This window comes from Empidonax traillii, unplaced genomic scaffold (assembly GCF_003031625.1).
Source record: "Empidonax traillii isolate 1590-97213 ecotype Southwest subspecies unplaced genomic scaffold, ASM303162v1 scaffold544:size423439, whole genome shotgun sequence".
In the NCBI taxonomy this organism is placed as follows: Eukaryota; Metazoa; Chordata; class Aves; order Passeriformes; family Tyrannidae; genus Empidonax; species Empidonax traillii.
Window position 1 is genome coordinate 320,629 of NW_020955737.1, and position 22,474 is coordinate 343,102.

Genomic DNA, 22,474 nt, shown 5'->3' on the forward strand with positions numbered 1-22,474 from the left:
ATAAAGTGTTTAGTCTCTCAGAGTACTTGAACCTGAGATGCAAAGCCATTGTAGCTCTGTAACTACGTGCCAGGTGTGCTCAAACCCCAGAAATATGTTAATAGTTCCATAAGGGCCTCTATCCCTCATATGGAAAATACATTATGCCAATATGCAGCCAATATTCCAGGATTTCCTCCTTTCACCAAATCTGCATGCTGTAGTGACATCTAAGCACTGCTTGTCAGTCAAATGATAGAAAATTTGAATGTGTTTTCCCAGCATACTGCTACTGCCATACCACCTTTAGGTTCTGAAAACATGTCATTTCTGGCTGTCTTCAAGCACATCACTGCAACTATTCTACTTGAAACACGGGTGCAAATCTTCCTTGATTACGACTTATACTAAAACAGAATTTTCTCTGAACTTTTCCCATGGTTTCCTATTTTCTCTTGAGGACTCAAGAATTTGAAGTTTCTCGTACACAGCTTTTGTAACAATCTGTCCAGTTCTGCACACATTGTAGAATGAGTACAAAGCTTCAGACTACACTGGGGAAAGAGGATCCTTCAAAATCGGCAGAAGACAAGTCCGATGAAAACGAGCCACACTGATTTAGTTACATTTTCCTTCTTGAATTCCTTTCACCTAATTTAATTGCTACAGATTCTATCAAAATATGTGATAAATTCTTAATGAGGGAGATTGTCATTCATTTTGTGTTTGCACAGTAACCAAAGCAAATGAAACCATTTCTGGTAAGGGGATTTGACTCAGTAACTGCCTAAATATATGGCAATTCCATAGAACTGGTACTTTAAATTAAAAATGACAAGAAGATGCTCTAGTGTGACAGAAAGGGCAGTGTGTGATTTCTTCCTTGTCTCCCACCTATGTTGTAATTTAATATTTTTACTTGAAGCTAGCAAGAATATGAAACCAGCATCTTTCTGGATTGAAATAAGAAGACAGATTGTAATAAAAATGGCATAACAGAAGTTCTCTATTTTTCCCTGAATTATGAATAGTCATGTTTCATAAGCAAAAGTTGGCAATCCAAGTGTTTGTTAACAAGAAGAATGGTAAGAGCTTGTAAAAGGCTTACAATACTTACCAAAAACATGGAATCCTAAAGTACAGGTGTAAGTGGCCCATTCTATATCTCTAGTTGTTTCAACACTCACAACTTGTTTACAAGCAGAGGGGATCCCTACAGAAGAAAAAAAACCCACGTGATTTTTCATTCTCAAATTGTATAGATTTTTGATTGCACCAGATGAATTAAAACATATGGTCGATCTTGGCAGTTATACGGTCTCATTTAAATTTTAAATCTGTGTTAGACTGCCTGAACTTTGCACAAAAGGACTAAATATAATTCTTACTCACAGTATAAGATTTCATAGTCTCCTGAATTAGACACAAGATACTGTGAATTAACAGACCAATCCAGATGAGTAATGAAGCTGGAATGACCCTACAAAGAGAAACAATATTGTATTAGCTGCACTAACAGTATGTCTCAAAGTGACAGTATTAATATAGTGCTACAAAACACACTTAAGGTGTTAATAATGAACCATGAGAAAAAGGTTACTTACTGAACATTTGCCAATTCTAGTGTATTTTCTTCCATTTTCACTTACACCATATATATAAATACAGTTGTCATGGGAACCTATTGCCAAGAAGTTTCCATCTATAAATACAAAAGTGAACTGCAATTATTCCTGTAAGAAAAAAATCAGGCTAATTTTGAAAAGTTTGTATGTCATAGAAAGAGGAACTGTTCTTAAAGGCCTTGATACTGGAAAATGAAAAAAATGTAATTCTATTTTTTCTTTTTCAGTTGCATACTGACGCATCTTTCAAGACTACAAAGCAGCAAGTTTGTGCAGCAAATATAACTGCTAAAAATACATGACACTTCTGGAGGCTGCTACGGTCCATTTAGGGATAACCTTAATGGTTATCCATTGCAACAACGGATTGCAACAACCTGAGGAGTTAAATATTTTCTTTTCTTTTTTCCCACAGAGAAAACATATTGAACATGTCGGGCAGGGAGGGAGGGAAAAGAAAACTAGAGCTTATTGACACCAACCATCCAGTGTTGCCAATGTTTCATGGCATATTAATTTTCGACTTCCGTATGGCAAGCAGGGAATTATTTTAAAATAAACCAGCCCCTAGTTTAATTTAATAAAAAAAATTGACACCTTTTTTTTTTTAACCAGTAAATAAATGCTCTCAAACCTGGTGAGTAACGCATTACAGACAGCTGTTCATTTCCATCTGTGTGTACAGTGACCAAATCTTTTGTTTCTGTGTCAAACACAAACCACCTGTTGTAAATACAGAAAGAGGCCAATAAATCATTCCATAAGGAATTTAAATCTACTGTAATCTTGACCAACTTTTCTTCTGTCAAAATAGCATAAGTTTTACACCAAGAAAAGAAAAACAGCAACTGCTACTCAGTTTGGTCTATTTTTAATTTAACACAAGTTTCCTTTCTATCTTTTTTAACCAAAAAAAGAAAATGATCAGGCACTGACCTGATATCACCCTTCAGATTTTAATGTGTTTTACTGTGTGTCATGCATTAGAATAAAGTAAGCATTGCTTATAATAACCTTTTTCTTTTAATGACCCTCCTCTATGCTATGCTGATGTTTAAATGGATGCCTGTATTAAATCCTAGAGCAGAAGAAAACACGAGCAAGAAATAGGACCATTCTCTTCCGACAGATGAATTATATTTATTTATTAATTTATTTTAAAGTGAAATGTTAATTATTTTTTGTTAATTTAATTTTTAATTAAAAAAATTACTTCATGGAAACGTGTAGAAAGGGCAAAGATAAAATCTGTATTTCAATACTTGCATCAGATTACTAAAGACAAAGAAAATATTCCTCTCAAAGCTTCTCCTTTTGATTTACTTTTTTTGGTAAATAAAGTAAATTCAGTAACAAAAGTAAATCCTTTATTTAGGATTGATATACAATCTGAAATAATCTTAGCTCATAACCTACAAGCTTCCTGTATGTTCTCAGTTAAGTGGAACTGTTTTCAACACTAACAGCCAAGTCTGCCCTCAAGTGACACTACAGGAGAGGATCAAGTTAGGCAAAGGCACTCCCTCCTATGACAGACAACCATGCACAAACCCAGCATCTGTCACTCACCCACTGCATAACCACGGGCTCAACCTGCCATGTAAAATGGAGATACTAAACTTTGCCTCTGTTTTCACTGCTTGTTTACACCTCACACTCTTTAGGCAGAACAAGTGTCTCAATCTGCATTTTTACACCATGTCTTTACACCAGTGGAACATTCACCAAATTTTTGTTAAAGCCTCTGGTTGCCACTGCATTAAGGGTCACGAACCATTTGATACATTTTCCAGCACACAAAATTTTTCAACGTGATTTCCTCCAAGCTGCCCTGAAGGCCTCAGAGAAAATGTCTATCCACACCTGCAAAGTTAACTCACAATCTCAGATTCCTCCTTCAGCCTCTCCTGTGCTCTGATGGACAGAAAGATTTAACATTTAGGTCACTGGTATGGTGACGGTACCTCCACACATGGTCCCTCTGACAATCCAGACTTCCTGCCCTCTCCAAATCTACCTCCTCCCCCTGACCTTAGATTATCACCCTCTCAGGGCAGAAAACATCTCTTTGTTTATGCAACAATCAGCAAAAACAGGGTTTCTGGCACTAAGGCAATATAAATAAATTTCACTCTGAAATTCAATAGAAATCAATAGGGAATGAAGATATGTCATGCATACATTTGCATAAGAAGAACGTGAACTTGGACGTGATCTGGAAAAATCAGTGTTTGTTGGTGCTCAAAGTGTAGCTCTGCATATCTTACCTTCCAGTCAGCGTCCCTACTGCAACGACAGATGCTGAAGGATGAAAACCTGAAGACTGTGCTGGATCCTAAAATGTTTCAGAAAGAAGCACACTTTTTTACCAGTCCAAGTTATCAAGTTATAACAAAAACACAATTCAATTATCTGCCTCAGAAACAATCTCTTGTTGATATTCTGGCATTGATTTTTCTCTTTCTTTCAATATAAATTTGAGGGGGAAAAAAGCATTTTTAACTAGTTGAAATATTATCCAATAAACTTTTTTCCCTCTATACAAGGCCACTTTTTTCTTTTCTTCACTGTCTAAAAATAACTTGGCAAGTGATTTCATAACAATAACATCAGCAATGGCAGCTCCCCAACAAATCACAAACAAGTAAGAGATAAAAATAACTTCCTTAACTAGAGCTGACCTAAGAATTAAGTATCAAAGCCGCAGTTTACCTACAGTCTAAAAGGAGAAGCAACTACCTTGTTCAACAAAGGTACGTGACACTTTGCATGGAGAGGTAAAGCATAACTTCTATGCACAACAGCAGTTTTTTCCAGCACCTGCTGAGTTGCAGCTTAGTGGAAGATTAAGGGCACAAACTCGGTTTCTTATTTTGATAAGCAATTTCAAAACATTTACTTTGTTTAGTGCAGTATTGTGAAGACAGAATTACAGTGTTTTTATTGCACTTTAAACATATGCCTAAAAGCCAAGGTAAGCATTTTCTTTCTAATACTTGTTCAGTTAAGAATGAGCTCCAGAACTCTTCAGATTATAGCAGAAAATACCAAAATAACTTATTTTTATTGATACCATTAAAAATTAATTTTAAAATGTAAGCAAAAAAACCCAGTCTAGTGACAAATCTCACAGAAATACTTATAGGCTTGATTTTCTGTATTTTAAAACAGTATCACATCGCAGCTATTTTAGAAAACCTGTTGACATTTTTAGTAATTGGTAATTACTATCCCTAGAGGCTAGGTGTAAAGGATATTCTCATTAATTTTAATCAAGTGACTAATTAAAAAGATTTTATTAACTCTGAAGAAATTTCAGAGAAATTTTGAGATCCGGGATTTCTATACGTGTGTTCTAAAACATTACAGTATTCCAGAAAGGACAATTCTCAAATTATATTTTCAAAGTATAATATCATAGTAAATGATAAAATATTCTATTGAATAAGTCAGAGCTTCAAACAGTGAATTTAATCTGAGCAGTAACTTGTACTCATAGCTACATTACAAAGCTTTTACACAGACCTCTTGACAAAAATAGGTTAACAAGAAATATTTATTTTTTTTCTAGATAATCTAGATCACTGATCTATGAAACAGATATTTCAATGAGCTAATAAGGAGATTGTTGTAAAAACTGACAACAGAAATCTTGTCTTAATGAAGTGGTGTGTACTTGGAGGGGAAAAGAAATAAAACTATCTCTTGTTTAATACTGCCATTGCTGTTGCCATCAACCTTTTCAAAATAATCAAGCTAAACAAAGCCGTTTCTTAAACATTTCAATAACAACAGTTTCTTAGAGTCGTATACTTGCAAAACTGCAGCTAAATATTACTTGAAGCTTACTCACTGTAAGTCATAATCAGCTAAATTCCTGTTCTGTTTTTCAGAGGAAAATTATGTCCTTTTTTTGAGTTGATGATTGCTTAAGTAACTTTATTTCAGAGGTAGCAGCTCATCTGATTAATAGATTTGCTCCTGACCCCCATATTGTACTTATCTCCACTAATGATGTTTCACTATCCTCCCACACTTCTAAATGCTCTTGCCTTTAGACTGCAAGAGAGCAAAGTGCCAAATTTTGCACTTTTCTTCATGACTATAGGCCCTCCTCAGTATATCCTTCCTGTAATGAGAAACATATTAGAAGTACTAACTTATTCTCTCAGTATTTTTGAAAGTGTATGCAAATATACAAAAATACACACCCTTACACTAAGCACAGGATCACATTAGTACCTGCAATTAAATTACGTGATGATTTTTTCCAACAAAAAAGAAATGCATTAGAAAAGCATAAAAAATGGTACCTATGATTTTACCCTCCATTTCAGGTTATTTATAAATCAGACTTGCACAAAACCAGTTGTGCACCATTTCTGAATAATATAATGAATCTCAAAAAATCCCAAACAAACAACTATCCTGAAGATCGGAAAGGTTTACATAAAAGTTATCAGTTGTGTCATTGTTAGTCACTCTGAATTGCATGTGAAGGATTTCTGCGATGTAGTGTGTTCATCCTCCATACCACACAAATACTGTACACTGCTACTGCTGCAATTCAAAAGAAAAAAAACCCCACAGATTTATCTTTTCTTAGAGACACTACTAGGGTAGATGCAGGAAAATTTGGTTTATAACTCGTTCACTTATTTTTAAAAATATATTTTATTGTTGAAATTTGAAGTCTAAGTGTGCTGCTATTTATTTGATTTGTCATCTTGGTGGCAGTTCAAGAGATTTACAAGTACATTCACATTTTGGTGCATCTCAAGGTTTGACCATTCCCCTGAGGCTCACCTATCTAGAGCATCTTGAAAGACTGCAGGGGAGAGAGCTTACTTTTAAATCCAAATCATATTAACATATCTTAAACTCTAAAATTACTAGGAAATAGGAAAATGCAATTATGTGCCTGCTTCTCAGGCCACATAGTTAGCATGATTGAATTTTTTTTTTAATTAAAAGAAATACTCATATTTTCCTTTATTTTAATTTCTGAGACTAGTGGCCAATCTATCTTTATAATTGAGACACGGAACTGTGAAAATATGGCTCCATCTCTGGGGCAGTGAAACTGTTGTTTTGTTCTCTCTAATTAATTTAGAAGTCAAGAAAAATATGGCCCTTAGAACATACGATCTTGGTTACACAGAATAAATTCCAACTTCCACATTCATCAAGCAAGTATGATTTAACAAGTGCATACAACTGGATCAGGATACCTTGAGGGACAAAAGCAATTCTGTTAAGAATTCAATCTGATGCAAGAATGTATACTTATTGCAAATGTGTTGTATTCAAGAAGACTTATCAATACTAGCTTTAAGTTGAAGTGTTATGTAGGCCTGAAATCGAAAAGCCTTTTTATGAAAAAAAGTTGTAAAATAAAGTTTTTCAAAACTTCATGTAAACTAATAATGGATTATTTACTATACGACAAAGAAAAGGCTTTAGTCAGGAATATGAGGGTTGTCTCTAAGTTACTGGCTACAGTTTGATTTTCAAACCTGGGTATTTGGTACATATCTACACCAGGTGCTGTTTTCTTTTCCTTGTAGTAACTTTTGAACTTTTCCACTGTACAGAGGGCAGGTAAAAAGATTCAGAAATAACTTGGTTATTATGATCAGTACATGTACCTCCAAAAAACCATGCTCAAACATCTATTAAGAAAATGTAAAGAGAAGAATGTTTGAAAGAAGGCGATAGTAGCATCTCAGAGAGATAAAAGCATTGTCTCTAGAAGATAAGCCAATGCCTTCTTATGGATAAACAATTAGAAGACTGATCAGGTGTCCAAAATACGTACTCTAAAAATCAGTTCCTGGTGATGTATATATTAAGCAAGATCACCTGTCACCACAAAGTCAGCAGGAGTTTGCAGATGGACAGAGTGCCTAAGTACAGTTCAAAACTGAGCCTCCACCCAGTATTCCTGCAGGACCTAAACACCAAGTTTCACACCAGAGACAGGGAAATTCTAAACATTTGTTTATTTGTGAACCAGACATATAAAAATGCTAATAAACCGCAGGAAATAAAGATATCCCCCAAACATTCTTTTCCTTCTTTATTCTGACTATCATGCTCAGGATAGGGGTAGTAGTACTAATCCTGATCAGAATTATTTTTAAATGATAAATATTGCCTAGATTTATATTTGTGGCTCTCTTCCTAGTAAAAAAACGTATAAATGTCAACAGCACTGTACACTTTTCTATGATATAGCACATAGATTCGTATAGCCTAGGGTTTTAAATTCTTGTTTTTAAGAGTTTTACATCCATTTTCAAAAAGAAGATAGTTTTAATCAATAATGTCAAGAGAAACCAAAATTACTATATTACATATAGAGAAAAATTACAGAATTTCTGTAACAGGAGAGCTGTGTTCAACAAATTTATACCTCTATAATCTTGTCCCAAATAGGATGATGGGTGGTAGCATCCCAGAGAGTAATGTGTTTGTCATGTCCACATGTGAAGAACTGAGGTTTAGAGGAATGGACTGCAAGTCCCCAGAGCTCATCAGTGTGACCCTAGACAAGCAGAAATATTTCTTGACAAGAAGGACAGATCATCAAAATTAAACATGTTCAAACAGTATTAAAATGACCAAACTATATATTAAAGCATTCAAAGAAAAGTTAGTTCTAGATAGATATACGTATTTACAATGCTATTTATTGCCAAAGGCACTGTAATAATAAATCAAATAGATGCATATTTATGAAACTTAACTTTAAGCAATATCTTTACTGCTATTACACACCTAGCAATGTTCTTGTAAGGCAACCCAGCTTACCTGGGTAATTGGGAAAAAATCTCCTGATAGTGTCCCCTGTAGGACGAAGTTTCTAGTGGTTCCTATTAATACAACGTCCCCTTTTCCCTCTGCTACTGTTCTTATTGGACCAAACTGCTCTGGAATCTGTGGTCATAACAGACAAAGGGATAGGTAAGTCAGACAATCTGTCAAGTGTTGCTATTTTTAAAGACACGTGGCCTAGCAAATGTGTTTTAATAAATGTTGCACAGAGAAGAAATTAAATAGATTAATATGTGTGCCTGATTTGCAAAACTTTAAAACAACTTGCATCAGCTCAGTAACTGTTTTTATAACACTACAAGACAAGACATCCTTGTCTACAGAACACTCCATTTCTACAGATAAATGAAGTATTTCAACAGAAAAGGTTCCTTCATGCTGTGTTAACTTAATCATATTTCTTTGCAGCTCTGATATCAGACTAAGCATTTCTGCTCAGAGCACTTTCTTGTAATGAATTTTATTTTAATTGCAGCCTGGATTCTGAAAGACTCAGCACAAATCTCTAATATTTCAAGGTAAGGCGTAAAATAACAAAGAACACCAGAGTATGAACAAATAAGAGAAAAAGAAGGACACAACAGTTAGAAACAGCACAACAAGCACATCTTGTGCTGTGTTAAAAAAATTAATTACAAAAACTCACATGCCATTCCAGTTGCATATTTAATATTTGCAACATTTAATATTATGTAGTAGAGCAGAAACCTTTCCTCAGTTTTATACTGATTCCTCTCTTACACTCAGTATGTAAACAGTCATGTAGTTCTCTCCAAACAAACTCTGCTTTAAGTTCCTACACAGTAACTGGATTAAGTTTCAAATTTTTTAAATTATATACAAAAAACAACAACATCAACCAAGAAATTAATGAAAACTGTGAGTAGTAAACTGCCCCCAAAAAATCATCATATAATTTTGGGAAAGAGGAAAGCACAAAAACATTCTAGTACCGCAATACTCTGAAGTTAAAAATTATGTCAAATTATTAATTGCAAAGAAAGGAAGAAATAATATGAAAAGATATGAATACAAGATTCATTTTCCAGTTACAACAGAACTTTAAAAAGAAATATTATGTTAATGAATAGGCAATCACAAGAATTAGCTGATGGTTCAAATGATATTACATTTTACCACTGGTTTGCATTCCCTCAGAATATATATCCATAAGAAAAAAAAAATTGATTAAAAAAGCTGTGTTTAGAAAACAGCTAGAATTTCATTTTGAGCAGCAGAGTAATTTCAAGGGAGGCAACATCACCTCAGTTTTGTGAATTTTTTGGTAATTTCCATTCCAAGATATCAGCTTTCGGTCTTTTCCACCTCCTGATACCAACGTGCCGTCTCGCAGCATACACAGCGCAAATATTCCACCCTCATGTGCCCCTTGAACTGCGTGGCTTATTCTGTTGGTACCTGGGTAGAAGGAGAAAAGACATTTACTACTGAAATACTTGGCTTAATAGCTCCTTTCCCCCCAGATTTTTTGCTCTATTTCTCTTCTGCCTTTCAAAAATTATATCTAAACAATGGTAAAAGTGTTCGACCGAAACACACAAACCCACAGAAGCAGCTGAATTAGTACATCTTAGGATGCGTCCCCCATCTCAAAAATTGAAAGGATATATACTCACTCAGTCTAGCTCAAAGACAAAGGAAAATAGATTCATTTAAACCTTTCATGGAGATTTAAGCCAAATTATTTGACATCACATTTGACCTGCAATAGCACTACATACCTTATCAACCAAGAAATCATAATCTAATCACTTGTCATCCTCCAAGGACATTCCACAGTCTCCAGACACCTAACTTGAACCAAAAACTAACTAAGATACAGATCCTTGTACATCTGGCAGAACATTCCAAATCACCCTCCAAAAGACCTTGTCCTTCTTTATTGGTGAACTTGGCTTGTTCAAGTACCTTCTTAGACTCAAAACAGCCTCAAACCCAACTATATTAGATTAGGCACCTCTAATTTGATAAAACATTACTATTACAAAGTACAAAGAAATTATTATTACTCTTACTAGTGCTATTGCTGAAATGTGCACCTTGCATCAAAGCTTGGCTAACTTGATGTATAGCACAAGTGAGGGGCTGATATAAGTTAGGATGAAACAACTGCCTTTTCCTTTATGAATCCCATTTGCTTTCACCCACATCTGTGGATATAAAGTGTCAGGTACAACTGATGTCTAGGAGAAGTTTTTGCTAAGGGTACTCTGATTTGGTGGAATTGCTATCCATCTGTTCTGTTGAAATAAAGCTGAGGAATTCAATTAGATCTGAATATATTTTATCTTGACTTCCTAGGAAAACAAATAAAGCTATTTGTTGTCTTTTTAAAATTGTATGTCAATAGGAATAATTTCTGCAAACAGTAGAGTGACATTATAGGAGACTGGAGATCATCAGTTATATTAACAATGTTTCTTTCTATCACATTCATTAAGGAAAAGAACTTTCCCTGGTATTTCTTACATCAGTAAAATGCTGGCACAGCTCTGTGATTCATTACTTGACCATAGGGAACACATTCTATAGAATTTTGTGCTCTAGCAGTTAGGCACTGATGTTCTTTAGGATCTTGTGGAAAAGAATCCAGGCACAATCTGCTGGATTAGTCTTGGGAAAGAACTCAAGATAAAACAAAATTTATTCTTAAAATGAACTTCTACACTCCTGTAAAATTTCACAGTGTTTAATATTAAGATTGAAGTTAACAGTGAAATTTTATCTTACCTTTCCCCCATACCAAAATGTTTCCACTTGAGTCTCCTGTAATAGTATCACCATTTTCAGAAAAGGTCACACACAGGACAAACTTTGGCTTCTCTTGTTTCTGCATGGTTATGAAAAATATACACTCACAGCAACACACAATCCATTCATTTTAACTGCATGAATTCGAGTAATTTAGTTTAGTCTTATACAGCTCTATTCTTACTTGAATATCTACACAGGAGTTAAACACATTCCTATGGTCTAAACAGTTAATCTCTGCAAGGGCAAAAATGCAACAGTGAAGGTTGGTGGCCCAATCATGCACTCTTTAATTGCAAGTTGGGGACAGAGTGAGAAGGCCTGTCAACATTTAACACAAGACCAGGAATGCTCCAAGACAAACCAAATCCCCCAACTAGCACATAATCCCAAATACTTTAAGTATTTAGAAATGGACAAAGATGCAAACAAGCTTTAATATTATAATTTTTAACTCCAAAGTTTCCAGGAGAAAAAAAAATATCACTAGAGAGTTTGGCTGTAGTGTAAGAATTATGGAATCATCTTTTGAAAGAGTCTCAAGGTTCAGTAATGGAAATGTTCCTTTGAGACCCTGCATTCAAGATACTGACAGCAACAAAACAATGAAATGTATAAGGAAACAAAAAACTCAGTAGTAGCCTCTAAGGATATTATTTGCGCTCCTTGTTGGCAACCTGTGTGTATGACCTCTTTCTGCCTCAAACTAAGGACTATGCTCAACTAGGGCCACCACGCTTCTCCATCTGCAACAACCATCAAGAGTAACAGAGCCAGAACAGAGGGACAAATTTGCCCAAGCAGCTTAGGAGTTAAAAATGCATGGAAAAATAAAATGTTATAGAATTTAAATGCATTATCTCAGAACTCCTCTTGATTTCACATAAAGTATATTAACCCGGACTGCAAAAAAGTTGTTTTGGCTACATTTGTGAGCCATGACTCCACAAGCAGCTACCTAGGCCCTACAGAGAATTCCTACCCTGGAATTATCTGCAGTCACCATAAACATCCCTCAGTTGTACATGCAGCTGCTGTAGAGCGTAGTCTATATTTCAGAACAAAACCATATCAAATCTTGAAATAAAAACTATATTTGCCAAATAGTGGCCAGCTCAACCTGTATTTGAATTAGATATGTGCATGTATCTGAGCAGAACAGAGGAAAAGGGAAGAATACTCATTTACACATTTTATGGGATTTTTGCAAATCTTTTGTCTAACAAAACAACAAAAACAACCCTCCAGAATACATCACTCTCTCTGGTTTTGTTTGTTTTGTTGGTTTGGGTTTTGTTTGGTTGTTTTTTGTTTTGGTTTTGGTTTTTGTTGTTCCTGTTGTTTTTTTCCTTTTGGCTTTTTAACTGAGGTAATTACAGAGATTTTAAGGAAATTTTATTTTTGTGGGGAGAGGGGGTGTGGTGGGAGCGTGGAAGTGTGTACTATAAAGAATATAGGAAAAAGAATAACAGCATGGTAATTTCATTTGAACACTTGAATGTGGAAGCTTTACCATAACATGAATGCCACCTGAGCTTCTGCAAAATTTCAAGCTTAATAATGATTAGTTGTTTTGATTTACTCAAACCTTACTAACGCTTAATTCTGTATGACTGTACCATTACTATAAACATAAAATTAGGGAAATGTTTAGTTTTACCTCAAATAATCCTTGCTTTTTAATAAGGGAATTCCCTTCTAGTGTCCAGAAATAAAGGTGTGATTTTCCGCAAGTAACTATTATATTTGTATCGGTAGGGTGAAAATCTGCAGCAAATACAGCCTCATTAGAGCACTTGGAAGGAAAAAGAAAAACATTGTATCAAAATCTAAAATTAAAAGAAAACAAAACAGTATTACAGGTTTTCTAGTTAGATAAACTGATACTTCTGATTTAAGGAAAATTCCGAGCTATTAATTTATTGTCATAGTCTGGAATGCTTTGGTAGAACACTTTGAAGTCAAAAGATTTCATGACTTTATAAGTTAGTACCCAAATTTATCCTTCAAAACCATGTCAGATAATGAGAAGTTCTACACAAAAGATTAGTTTAAGAAATTTTGTTCCTGCACTTATTATTACATTCTATGCTGTTATTATTGCTACCTAGAAATTTCTAATCAAATTTAGAATTACAACAATAGCAAAATTAAAACAAGACAAACTACTGGGATAGTCACAACAGAGACCAAATATTCCCTTTCTTCATTTTCTTTGCCTTTTATAAAGCAAAAGCATTAAAAAGGCACAAAAAGTTAAATACAGAAAGACATTTTATGACAAGAAATCCAGATCTACATACAAGTAGTACAAAATATCTTATTGCAACACCTTGACATCTGCCAGCTTTTCTTCTTTCTGCCAGTCCCACACGGAAAGTACATGGTCATTTGAGTCATCCACAGAGCACAGGCTACTTCCTCCATTCTGAAGCAAAACATGGAAAATATTAATGCAGCACGCAAACAACATGCATAACATACAAATGCACACTCAAAATCAATGCTTCTGTGTAAGTGGAAATATTCATAAATTATAATAATTTATAGAGTAATTGAAAAACAGGGTTAAAAAGGGATCTAGAAAAGGGACTCTTGCAAACTACAGAGAAACAGCAGGAATGAGGTCTTTACAAACATTTAGTGGTGGAAATTCCAAAGGCAAACTACACACTATTACCTACTTTATTAAGGAGGTTTTTCCTGATAATCATACTGAGTTTCTTTCTTTGCAATTTAAAGCAATTATTTCTTTCAGATCTATATAGACACAGGGAAAAATTTACTCTTCATATTGGTAAAATGGATCAAAATCAGAGAATGTAGTAAGATACTAGAAAACAACTTATTTCTGGCAGGTGTCTTTTTTATAGTTATGCCTTCCAACACTTAACTTAATTACCCTAATTCCTTCAGTCTTTCCTCATGCATCATATTTCCTAGACCTTCACCTGTTGGTACCTGTTTTTCTGATGTGTGAATCCAGAAGCTGGATGAAGAACTCCAACCAAGATCCTGCCTGAATTAGGGGCTGACCTACATGTGTCTCAGTAGTAATGGGAACTGCTGTATAATCATCAGATTTTTTTTTCAGTACCTATCTGGGAGGAACTTTTTTGACCATTTTCCACATTTTCTTTGGTGTTGCTTCCTAGCTGAGTGTACAATGGAATAAATCATCAAGGAATATCCAGTCACTTTCCAACCCAGGATTGTTTGTATCCTGTTGCTCCTGGCACCAGTTGCATTAGCTTTGACTGCAGATGAGCTCGCAGGAACATCAAACACTCCTCCCTCTACCACACATAGCACAGCTGTTGCTGCTGCTCGAGCTGAGCCACCACAAAAGTTTGGTCTATTATAGAGTGAGGCTGTTTGGGAAACAGATCAATTCTGTGGGGAAAAGAAAATCCAAGTAAACTCTGCTTCATTTTTTTTTTTATATAAGAGGTTGTTTCGTTGTCCCCTAATGAATCAGGCCTGTGATACACATCTCACACACAGCTATGGAAATAACTGTGCCAAGGCAGCTCAAAAGGTGGGACAGAGACAGGGTTGAAGAGAGGGCTCTCTAAAGTGAGAGAAGCAGTACTGCTACAGAATGGGAAGTGATGGTCAAAACAAGCCAAGCTGTGAGCGAAATCACAGCATAAAGCAAACACATTAAACATTTGCTTTTCCCTGGTATATGCCAGTAGCAATCTTCTGTTATTAAGCACCTCCATCCCTGCAGGGAGGTACTTACAGAGCATTTGCTCACTATTCTTCTTTATTTATCCTTATAAAGGTGATCTTGAACTGCGTTAGCTTTCATCTTTGCATTCTTAACCAGTTCTCCCAATTCACTTCTCTCTTTTCTACTTTCTATAAAACATTGTCATCAATGGATTTCAAGTGTTTGTAGGAACTTTCACTGACATACATTTTGCCTGGGGAATACACCATTTAGTCCTCTCCTATTCAAAAATGGTCTCAAGACAACCAGACACCACCACATACACTGCTTACTCTGTTGTACACAGAGGGCTTTGAGACTTGCACGTGTCAGGTCACAGACTCATGTTTTTATATGGGACTTGAATGCTGCCTGTATCAGCATATGTTTTAACTTTTTACCTCTCTGATTGAATTCTAAGTATGGTGCAAAAAGGCCAAGAACAGGATTCTACTTCTTTACAGTCCTTTATCCATATGCCTTTGCTGTTTTCAGGCAAAATATTTTGCTTCTCCTATGGGAGCTTCCACTTTTTAAAGGTCTTTAATCAATCATTTTAGGCACAGCAAGGGGGTAAAAAGATGCAGACTTTCTTATGTAGGGAGAAACAAATTAGGACGACTCAAGACAATTAAGGATACTGAAATTTCAAGTACACAAGTATTTCTGTGACTGTGTGTCCACGAAGAAATTATTTGCAGTTTATTTTGCGCATAAGGTAGATCTCTGAGACTGCTGAGATATTGTTAACTTTAATAGCAACCTAAGTTGCTAGAAACAACTGGGTTGCAAACTTTCCTCCTCTAGAGAGGAACCAGAGAGTAAAGAGAGCCTGGAAGTTTATTCTTGTCAAGGAAGCTAAATTTGAAAGACTTCAAAGACATTTCCAGCAAAGAGTCCTCATATGACTATTCATTTACTTTACTTACAGATTTGGAAAAAGCAATGCAAGTGACAGCTCGATCAAAAAACCCCATTCCGATGACATGCAGCGTATTCAGAGTTACAGAATCCCAGACACGCACATGTGGTGGTAATTGCTATAAAAGACACAGAAAAAATCAGCTGAAACAATGATGGCAAAAGCCCATCAGAGTTTTAAAAAATGAGAATGCAACTGAAAAAACTCGAATTATTTTATCAAAATTTAAGGTATAAAAATTATCAGAACTTCTCTAGAGTTACCCACGTAAGCACAGATACACTACAAATGGTTTGCTGATTACTGTGTCTAGGACCAATCTCTGGGACTGGCTGTCCAGAATGTACAGCACATCAGGTCTCACTGATCTCAATTTTTTTCACTGAAGTTAATGGCCACTAAGATATTCTTCATGAAGTGAAAATTGTTGATGACTTTGTGGCATGGGACTTACTGGCAGGTCCAGGAACAGTTTAAACTGTACCAGCTGAAATAATTCTGGCAACTGTCAAAGAGCAAGTGCAAAAAGAAGCTGAAAAATTTCTAACATGTAATTAATTTCAATGTCGTAAGAACGGCCAGGGAAAAGAACTGTATCTTCTGACTCCTCTTTCCAACTGTAATCAAAATGAGACTGGTTTTTGTAAATAAAATTCCAGGCGTACATGCTGGCCCAAGATCAACTCCCTGTGAAAGCTCCGTGGTCCTCCCTTCCTCCCTCCCTCCTCCTCCTTTGGCTCCGAGAGCCCCAGGCGGGCTCGGCGGCAGCGCTGCCTCCCACATCCACCGGGATCCACCAGGGGGCAGCCCCGGGAAGCACTTGCCGATGGAGTTTAATCTTAAACACGGTGAGGAGTTTAACGGAGAGCCATCAACCTTCAACCTCTGCAGGGAAACAAGGGCCATGCTTTATTTCCCTTACTTTCTCATCCATTTGAACTGAAATGAGTAGGCTTTATTAGTGTATCAAAAAAAAAAAAAAAAAAAAAAAAAAAAAAAAAAAAAAAAAGGCGCAACAACCATCAGTCTTTTCGTGCTCATAAGCAGCGAAACTCTCCTTCAAAGTAAGTATATATAATAAAAGAAATCAAGGCCACAACAGTACCTCTGTTATATAAATGGCTTTTACATAAGTTTACCTATACAGCACATTCCTCTCAAGAACAGACATCAAACCTTTAAATTTTATTTCACCAGTACAATGGTAATTGTATTTATGAAGTTAAAAAATAAACGTCAGAGACTTCTCTGATACACAATAAAAACTATTAGTTTATGTTACTCAGGTAAATTATCTTTACATAAACGTTATATTGCATAACTGGGATTTTGTTTTCCTCATTGTCCTCACTTTTACTGGAATAGAGGTTTTTTTTGTTGTAGCTGGTAGAGAACTGTGTTTTGGATGCAGTGTGAGAACAATGTTGATAACATAGATGTTTTAGTTGTTGCTGAGCTATGCTTATCCTAAGTCAAGGACTTCTCAGTTTCCCATGCTCTGCCAGTGAGGAGCTGCATAAGAAGCTGGGAGGGAGCATGGCCAGCACAGCTGAAGTGGCCAGAGGGATATTCCACACTACAGAACATCATACCCAGTATATAAACTGGGGGTGTTGGCCAGGAGGGGCCAATCACTGCTGGGGGACAGCAGGTTATGTGCAACTGCATCACACACCACTTATTTTTCTTGGGTGTTATTTCTCGTTTCATTGTTTTTATTACTGTCATTATTATTTTATTACAATATAACAGTAATCACTGTCATGATCACCTGTTCTTATTTCAAACCACAGGATTTACTTCCCACTGGAGGGTAGGATGGGTTGGGTGAGTGGCTGTGTTGTACTTAATTGCTGGCCGGGGTTAAATCACAACACTCGAAGTAGTTACCATATTGATAATCTGGTTTTTATACTAAAATTCTTCGTTGACATCTACCAAAAATTCTCAATAGTTTGTCTGTGACAACAGCTGCATACTCTGCTGAGTAACTTTTTACTCATGGTTTTCCTGCCTCTGCTTATTCCCATTCTTTCTCACTTTTCTTAGCTCTTTGGAGCAATATTCATCTTACTCTGTTCAAATAAATTCCTAGCCTACAGCTAAGCTTATGATAACACAGGTAATAATAGAGAGAAAAATATTCTTGCTTAGATGATGGCAAAAGTAGGAGTTTATTTGTTACAGCAAACAACCCAAAGCCATTCTTATATGTAGTTTGGTTTGGTAGCTGTGATCAGAAGTGAAGTTTTATTCTGTACATTTTAATCACTTCCTTTTCCCCACATCCATCTGCCCTCTCAGGTCTCCTTTGTATCCTTATCCCTCCATGCCTCTCGGAGACCAGCTCCAAATTGACCTTCAGTCTGAGTCATGGGACCAGAAACCACTGACCAATCTTGATAATGGAACTGGGAGACTGTGACAGAGTGCAATAGGCACTCTCAAATTAAGTTTTGCTTCTGTTCAGTCCAAAAATGTAAGACCAATTTAACTGCAACATGAAAAGAATAGAGCATTTATCTTCTTAATAACATACTCTTATGAAATATACACAACTATACATCAGCAAAGTAGTCACTCACTTTCCCATCCTTGGATGTCCCTGCAACTTGACCTGTTGCTATAGTGATCCTATCAGGATGAACAGCCAGGCTAAAAAAGAAAAGAAGGAGAGGCCAAACTTAAAGCCATTTACTATCTAGTTCATCAAACTATTACTTGAGCTTGTAATAAATAGCCCTGTTTTAGTCATAAAAAGCAGACAGCATACATGTAAACTTCTTAAAAATACAAAAACAGAACTGAAAAAGTAATTGTCATTGTCTTGTATTCAAAAAACTCTTCTTCCCTTATGAACAAGGCAGTAATTTACTTAAGTCCTAATACCTCAAAACGTGTCAAACAAGCCCCAGGATTCATCTCACCTAGATTTAAATGAGTGCAGTGTAAGGAGTTTTCAGTTTGAGCTATTTATTGAACTTCAGCTGTCTCTAAACAGTGGTTGCAGAGATCTGGTCAGTCCCATAAATGCTGTCTAGTGACAGTCTTCCAGAGCAAACGGATGTATCCACTCAAACAATGTTCTTCAGACTGTATGACCAGTGACTTTTACAGGGAGATACCAACTTCCTCTAATGCTTTTCAAAAGGTAAAAAAACTCCTTTAGCAAGAAATGATACAGAAATTAGAAATTTTGATTCAAAAATTAAAACTGAGGTTCTAAAAACTGTGATCAATGTTACTTAATGCCTCTAAGAAAAAGCAACTTAAATTTTTAATGGAGTACAGTCTAATTTTGCCCTAAAATCTTCAAAAATATTTTTTCATTGCAGATGCTTTGCATGCAGTTCTAGAGGCCAAGTACCCTACAAAATGAACTGTGGCAATAATTCAGCTTTAAAATGCAGAAGGGTATCCTCTCTCCAATAAACCTGAAAGCTTTGAAATATCCAAAGTGATTGAAAATTTCAAAGAAAGAAATGAGATGGAACAGGTCCAAGGTAAAAATCTCCTTGTAAAACCACCAGATTATACTAACAATTCAATTCATGAAACATGCTCACAATTCAAGCAAATTCAGTTGTCAGGTCTATTTTTGACTTTGAGGGAAAACAGGTGTTTCATAATGCCTCATCTGAAGAAAGGATGTCAAACTCATTTCATACATTTGAGCCCATCAGATAATCCAGGTGCTCTTTTTCAGCTATGCTCTGCAAACAGACTGATACCATCAAGATAAACCATATGTTTATTTAGATTTCAATCTAATGAAACTGATATTTGCTGATATCTAGTATCTTCTGAGCTTCAACACAGTCAAATCGCTTTGAAGACCAAGTGTGCATGGCAGCAGACAAACCAGGCTGCTCAGGATTGGTTTACAGGCTATCTGCTACGGTGTGAAGACTAAAAGACCACAAGTGAGATGAAAACTGTTTTTTGGTTAGATTGAACCCAAAGAGCCTCTACCTGGCACTCAGGCTCTTGTGAAGGGCAATAATTCAATCTTATTTAAAAAAAAGAGAACAGGAGCAGATCCTAAGGGAGTTAAAGTTCAAACATCCTAAAAGAAGAGTGATGAAAATGAGTGTATCTATCCCAAATAATGTTTTATGAAGAAAACAAGAATGCTTATTAGGTGACTTACCACTTCACATCATCATTATGACCAGTGTAATGCCTCTGAAGTTGCTCTTCAACATTGAATAACACAACTACAGACGCGATGAAATACACGGTTTCGCCCGTTGGAAGAAGATAGAGATTACTGCGACAGTCCCGACCCCTATATCCATAGCTAGTGTGTTGGTCAAGCTGCAATAACATTATCTACCAATGAAGAATGTTAAAAATAAGAAAAAACAAGATGGAATCTCTGCCCTTGCAGTCTGCATCTCTTGGTTTGAGCACAGCTTTATCACTTGGCAACCTTCAGAACCCCTCCCTTACTAGAGCAGAGAGTTAAAGTATTTTACACACTTTAAAACACACTTATTCTACAGAAAATCCATGGTAAAGAATATAGGGATTTGTAGACATGTTACCCCTTTAGTATCCTCTGGTATTTGCTAAATACCAGACTAAGGCAATGTTAATTTTGTCCCAGGTGTATTTACTATTTACACTGCTTGACTAATTAAAATTAAAATTTAGACTTGATGGAAATGCTAACAAGTCATTCAGCACATCTCCCTGCATTACAGGAGGATTGATTGCATTACCCTGCGTGCAGGTTGATTGATTTCATTATTGTGGACATGACCAGCCAGATGGATACAAACCATAAAAGGGTTACATCATCCGTTCCAATTTATTTTTGTAGTATTTAAGAGGCAGTGGCCCAGATTCTGATGCTAGTCATATCAACACGAATCTAAAATTAATTCAGTGAAATAACTGGAATTAATCCAGAAATAATCTCATTTAGACTGAATGTTAATTCAGCCAAATTATGTAGTTTTATTCTTTTGAAGAGTCATTAGGGACTACAACTATTTTGGCTTTCCTTTTTTTTTTTTATGGCAACAAAAAGAAGCAGCATTAGCAGAATCTTGGCAAAACAGAAATGCATTCTAATGCAGTCATTTTGGAGAAGCTGGCTGTGAAAAATATATATTGAGAGATAATGGAACCCCAATTACATGATACAAAAAAGATACTTGTGCACTATTCTCTACGGTCAATGATAACCCACTCAAACTAAAATAGTCATGTTAAAGTTGTTGAAATAGTAAGGTCAATAGTTATTTTATTTAAATTCCTACTTTAGAAGAAACAGCTTGCAGATTTTTTCTAATAAATGCAATAGTACTAATGCTGCATGCCCAGTCATCAAAGTGTGAATTCAGAAATAGAGCTTTTAGACTCCTCAGTTGAAACATTTCAGGCAAAGTTACTTCAAGTTTGAGATATTTTGGAACATAATTTGAAGACACTGAAACAATCAATATCTTCCATTACAAAGAATTCACTATGAATTTTGAATCTGCCAGTGAAGGTTAGTGTTACTACTCTAGATTGCTGGACAACGCTTTATTTGTTCAAATTTATTTCTCTCTCTAAGGCCAGATACTATTACAAACTGAAGCAAACATAATATTTCCCTAGTTCAACAACACATAATCAAATTTATAAGTGAACCAGCAGTTGAAGTTGGCAAAAGGAGAACTTCTTCAAAAAGTGAAGCGAAAACATTACACAGACATTCATTAGGAACAAATCTCAGTGCATGAAAACAGCTATTAAAAGGGAAAGATTACATTCTTTAGGGAAAATCTTCTTTCTTTACTACTTGTCCTGTGGGGAACAATGCTGCATTCAACCCTTCACATGACTGCTGTTGTCAAACACTCAGTTTCTTTCTATCGGCCTTTTTTCTCAGATGCAAACTCCTGGGGTTGATCCCTCCTTCTCCTCCCTGTTTCCCACACTCGGATTTGGTGGCTTCAACTTGGATTTGGTGAGCTGGCACTTCAGGGAATGTTACCTTGACCTTTTCTTTTCATTTGGCCGCAGTTTTTGTTTCAAACCTTCTGCCTGCCAAATGAGTTGCTCTCTAATGCATCTGGGCAGGCCACTGCTCCCTCCCTGATGTCCCTAGCACTGATTTCTCACTCGAATTTTCCACCGCTGCTCCAGCCCGCTCTCACACTTCATCACACAGCATTTTCTGTTTCTTCATGACTTAATATATGTTATGGTATATCAAAGGTCTTTTTCAGCTTATCCAGATACCTGCTAACATGACTGCAATACCTCTTTATGGTTCTGGTATGCCTTAAAATCGGCACACATCAGATTTTCTTCCTTCTGTTTCTTGTTGTAGCCTGCTTTGCTCTTTCTATTTGTCCACTCCACCTCCAATATCTTGTTTCCCTATCCCCATTCCTACATTACAGAGCATTTCTGGCTATAATCCCACAGCCAGGCTTATTCGTCTGCTACAAAGATGTTTTCTCCTACTTGAGTTCTGTTACCCTTCAACGAAACAGCACAGCTTCTCCAACTCAACTGGAATGAATGCCTTCAATACTGGTTGGTTTTCTGCAGTCTTTGTGTTTCTACCTAAATTATCTTATTCTCCTGTCCACAGCTTTTCTTCTCATCGCTGCAGTCTGTAAA

The 22,474-nt window shown here is 36.0% G+C and overlaps 1 protein-coding gene across 11 annotated transcripts in view; it reads right to left on the minus strand.

The window, feature by feature from the left end:
• EML1 (EMAP like 1) overlaps window positions 1-22,474 on the minus strand; it is an 81,294-nt gene that overhangs the window by 4,993 nt on the left and 53,827 nt on the right. For 10 of the 11 annotated variants that reach the window (XM_027897495.1, XM_027897506.1, XM_027897497.1 and 7 more), the window contains 14 exons: window positions 20,001-20,150; window positions 18,436-18,505; window positions 15,858-15,968; window positions 13,546-13,641; window positions 12,874-13,008; window positions 11,193-11,292; window positions 9,706-9,860; window positions 8,418-8,543; window positions 8,020-8,151; window positions 3,872-3,939; window positions 2,239-2,327; window positions 1,584-1,681; window positions 1,372-1,459; window positions 1,097-1,192 (listed from right to left, as the gene is read on the minus strand). In XM_027897495.1, the coding sequence (XP_027753296.1) occupies window positions 1,097-1,192; window positions 1,372-1,459; window positions 1,584-1,681; window positions 2,239-2,327; window positions 3,872-3,939; window positions 8,020-8,151; window positions 8,418-8,543; window positions 9,706-9,860; window positions 11,193-11,292; window positions 12,874-13,008; window positions 13,546-13,641; window positions 15,858-15,968; window positions 18,436-18,505; window positions 20,001-20,150 (1,514 nt within the window). Of the gene's footprint in view, window positions 1-1,096; window positions 1,193-1,371; window positions 1,460-1,583; window positions 1,682-2,238; window positions 2,328-3,871; window positions 3,940-8,019; window positions 8,152-8,417; window positions 8,544-9,705; window positions 9,861-11,192; window positions 11,293-12,873; window positions 13,009-13,545; window positions 13,642-15,857; window positions 15,969-18,435; window positions 18,506-20,000; window positions 20,183-22,474 lie in introns of all 11 variants that reach the window. The other variant, XM_027897505.1, reaches the window with a different exon arrangement.